General features: G+C 42.8%; 1 protein-coding gene across 1 annotated transcript; it reads right to left on the bottom strand.

Moving 5' to 3' along the window:
• Window positions 1–1,130: 1,130 nt before the first annotated feature.
• On the bottom strand, window positions 1,131–2,981 carry LOC131237072 (probable cytokinin riboside 5'-monophosphate phosphoribohydrolase LOGL10). The gene is made up of 7 exons (XM_058234726.1): window positions 2,732–2,981; window positions 2,556–2,653; window positions 2,375–2,405; window positions 2,183–2,282; window positions 2,031–2,101; window positions 1,813–1,956; window positions 1,131–1,686 (listed from the first exon to the last, which is right to left on the bottom strand). The coding sequence occupies exons 1-7, from the start codon at window positions 2,849–2,851 to the stop codon at window positions 1,588–1,590; spliced, it is 663 nt and encodes a 220-aa protein (XP_058090709.1). The 5' UTR covers window positions 2,852–2,981; the 3' UTR covers window positions 1,131–1,587.
• Between the last annotated feature and the right edge of the window lie 288 nt (window positions 2,982–3,269).

Genomic DNA, 3,269 nt, shown 5'->3' with positions numbered 1-3,269 from the left:
AACCGTGGGGATTTGAAACCCCCTCTAATCCTCTCCAATCCCCTCCAATCCAAGGTGCCAAACGACCCCTAAAAAATGGATGAATGATGTGGATATAATAAAGACAAGGAGCCCATGTAACTTGATCTCCTTAGAACCGTTCGTAAACTCGGAGCTCCAGGAGCGTAGCGCTCGTCTTCGCACGACACGTTCTTATACGGACGCGGGTTAGCTACTGGCAGGTTGAGCAGCGAGACTCGCTATTGAAGTGACGTCATGAAGTTACGTGCCCACTATGGTATACGTGTTGTTTCCACACCGAAACAACACCGTCCATACATTTGGAGTCCATTTCTAGGGCGTGCTGGGACCGGCGGATTCGAAGGGATTGGATTGTATTCGGAAGAGCAATCCCGGGTTAGCCGGGTGTGCCAAACAGACAAGTTAAACTTCTCCAGATATAGCAATCCAACAGCATTTCCCTGACATCACCATTGTTACCTTGAAATCCACCCACCCCCCTGACATCACCATCATTAGGGCGCGTTACTCTCCGACTGTTTTCTTTGGTGGAGTCCACTGGGGCCTTGGCTCTGAGTCATGATTTGTACCATGCCCTAATATGATATATCCAAATGGATGGACGGTGGATAAAAAACATACATCTGGGCCCACAGAACTTGGTGACGTAACTTCAGTAGCGAGCCTCAGTTGCTAATCCGCGTCGTACTTACACCAGCTATAGCTATACAGCTGGTGTATCGCTGGTGTGGGGTACACCAGCTGATCCGTTTCCCCACTCATAGGAACTTTCCGAAGGGAGGGGACATAGGCAATACAAGGGATGGCCCACCACATAGGATCGAGATGGAGAAAAAGGAGAAAAAGTGGGACATCTCTCTATCTCTCTGCCTCTGGTCGAGTCCAAAAAGGACGTATCTTCGATAGAGAGGGCAATTCAAAGACTCCCCAACAAAGAGAGGGATTGAAAAGAAGAGCCGGTTTCACGGTTCGTTAAGCGATGATTGCTGGACTGTTTTTACAGGCCATCATCAGCTCCACCTTTTTCGCTCCTTCCCCATTCACTCTCCCACCTCATAAAATTAAAAACATTTAAAAATTAAAAAGACAAAAATGCCCCAGACGAAATACAGAAACCCTTCCATAAATCCATTCGCGCGCTCAGACAGAACAGAAAAGGCTGCTGAGTGCTGCTACATGCACGCCGCATCCTTCCCTAACCCCGTCCTTTTTTACAACCCAAAAAACCAAAAAAAAAAAAAAAGGAGAAGAAAAGAAAAGAAAAAGGAATTGATATCTACACCCAAACACCCATTTTCCATCTCCTAATTGGAAATAATACTGATATGTATTGTTACTATTCTCAAAATTGGAAAATGGGTTTTCCAAATCAATCAAAACGGGTGTAGAAACAGCAAATACAGTCACCCAAAAATTAAAAACGAGAACCAGAAAGAGAGTATGTAAACGATATATACGATGTATATAGGCTTCTTTCTTCAAGAAATTGCAAAAAGCCACTCAAAAAAAAAAAAAAAAAAAAACCCTGCCACTTTCTCCTTGTCTCCGTTCCCTTTCCATCTGCAGCTAACGAGCCATCCCTGCATGCAAAGAAGCATTATAACCAACCTGCTCCATCTCCCACCTCAGCTTCGATACGACTCCTACATGTACAGGCACGTATTCCTATCAAAAGCAAAAACCCATCATGCTTTTAAAAAAACAGAGCAAGAAAAGGATAAGATTCTTGGGTTTTTTTAAAAAAAAAAAAAAAAAAAAATGAAAAAGAGGAGAGAAGGGAAGAAGACCCACCTCCAGTTTCTGCACCAGCTCTTTGGCGTTTGGCGCAGACACGATTATGTTGCGTTGAGAGGGCTTGATGAAGCCGTCGTCTACTGCTTTGTCGATGAATGTCAGCAGAGAGTTGTAAAAGCCGTCCACATTGAGAAGGCCCACCTGTAGATTTGTTTTTGAGAATGTCTTTTGGATATATACCATTGTTGGGTATATGTGATCTGTTATAGACTTACGGGTTTGTCATGGATTCCCAGCTGAGCCCATGTAATGACTTCCAGAAGTTCTTCTAAAGTTCCATATCCACCTGTAATGGAAAATACTCTAGGGGTGAAAATGGTGGTGCTAGAAGGTTCTAGAGAGTTCTAGATAGGGAGAGGAGGAAAACCTGGTAAGGCAATGAAAGCGTCTGAATGACGTGCCATCTCTGCCTTTCTTTGATGCATGTCGGCTACTGGTCTTACCTCTCCCACTGTTTCTCCTGTAATCTGCCATTAAAAAGCATTCCAATGGCGTTGGAATCATATAAAAGAAAAGAAGGAAAGAGGAGAAGAGTAGAAAATGGAAAATATAAAGCTACCTCTTTAGACATGAGAGTCTTGGGTATGATCCTGTGAATAAAAACAAAACCCATCAAGAAAAATGAAAGAAGAGAAAAACGCATTAATACAATGCATCTGAAAAATAAAAATAAAAAACTCATATCAGAAATCTACTCATTTCATTGATTTTATTTTTTTTTTCTTTTGAATTTTTTCTACCCTAAAACATGTCCTCCTCCTCCATGAACAGCTTGAGAAACCAGCCCCATCAGTCCAATACTCCCACCACCATAAACCAAATCCACCTTCCTAGAAACCTGCATTCAAACACAAAAGATTACATAAGAGGAAGTTAGAGAGAGAGAGAGATAGAGAGTTTATTTAAATCTCGTCACCAGCTCTTTTCCCAGTTCAATAGCAGCATCTCTGTAGCAGTTTCTCTTCCCAGTGCTACTGCCACAGAAGACGCAAACCTTCTTGAATCTGGATTTGATCGTTTTCTTCTCCCCTTCCATTTCTCTCTCTCTTTCTCTCTCTCCGGTTGTTTTGCGTATGCAGAACTGCAGTTTTCTCTAGAGATTTCGGTTCAAAATGTAATGCTGATGGAAAAGGAAGAGGGGAAGAAAGCGAGAATATAAAGTGGAGTGGAGTAGGACAGAAAGGAAAGAAATCAGATTTTTATACGTAAATAAATGCGCGTGTGAGGGAGAAACAGTTTCGACTCGGGCGCATTCTCGTATGCCATCCATCTAATTGGCCAGTGAGAATTGATCCAGGCCGTCCACTCAGCTGTCCGTGTCCGTGGCCACCGAAATGGATGACCTACGATGGGTAGACTTGGTACGATAGTTATTCCATAAAAACTCTGCCACAATGAGGTGAAGGATACGCAGGGAGTAATTAAATTCCACATTTGTACTAATTTGGATGGTG

This window comes from Magnolia sinica, chromosome 2 (assembly GCF_029962835.1).
Source record: "Magnolia sinica isolate HGM2019 chromosome 2, MsV1, whole genome shotgun sequence".
NCBI lineage: Eukaryota > Viridiplantae > Streptophyta > Magnoliopsida > Magnoliales > Magnoliaceae > Magnolia > Magnolia sinica.
Note: the sequence above shows the minus strand (reverse complement) of the source record. Positions and strands in the feature narration are given on the sequence as shown.

What these genes read in the sequence shown, in the direction of transcription:
- LOC131237072 (XM_058234726.1), bottom strand. Translation starts at nt 2,851, where the DNA reads ATGGAAGGGGAGAAGAAAACGATCAAATCCAGATTCAAGAAGGTTTGC. An exon ending in GGAGGAGGACATGTTTTAGG is followed by an intron (nt 2,406 to 2,555) that starts GTAGAAAAAATT and finishes TTTTATTCACAG; the next exon opens with GATCATACCCAAGACTCTCA. An exon ending in CGCTTTCATTGCCTTACCAG is followed by an intron (nt 2,102 to 2,182) that starts GTTTTCCTCCTC and finishes TTTCCATTACAG; the next exon opens with GTGGATATGGAACTTTAGAA.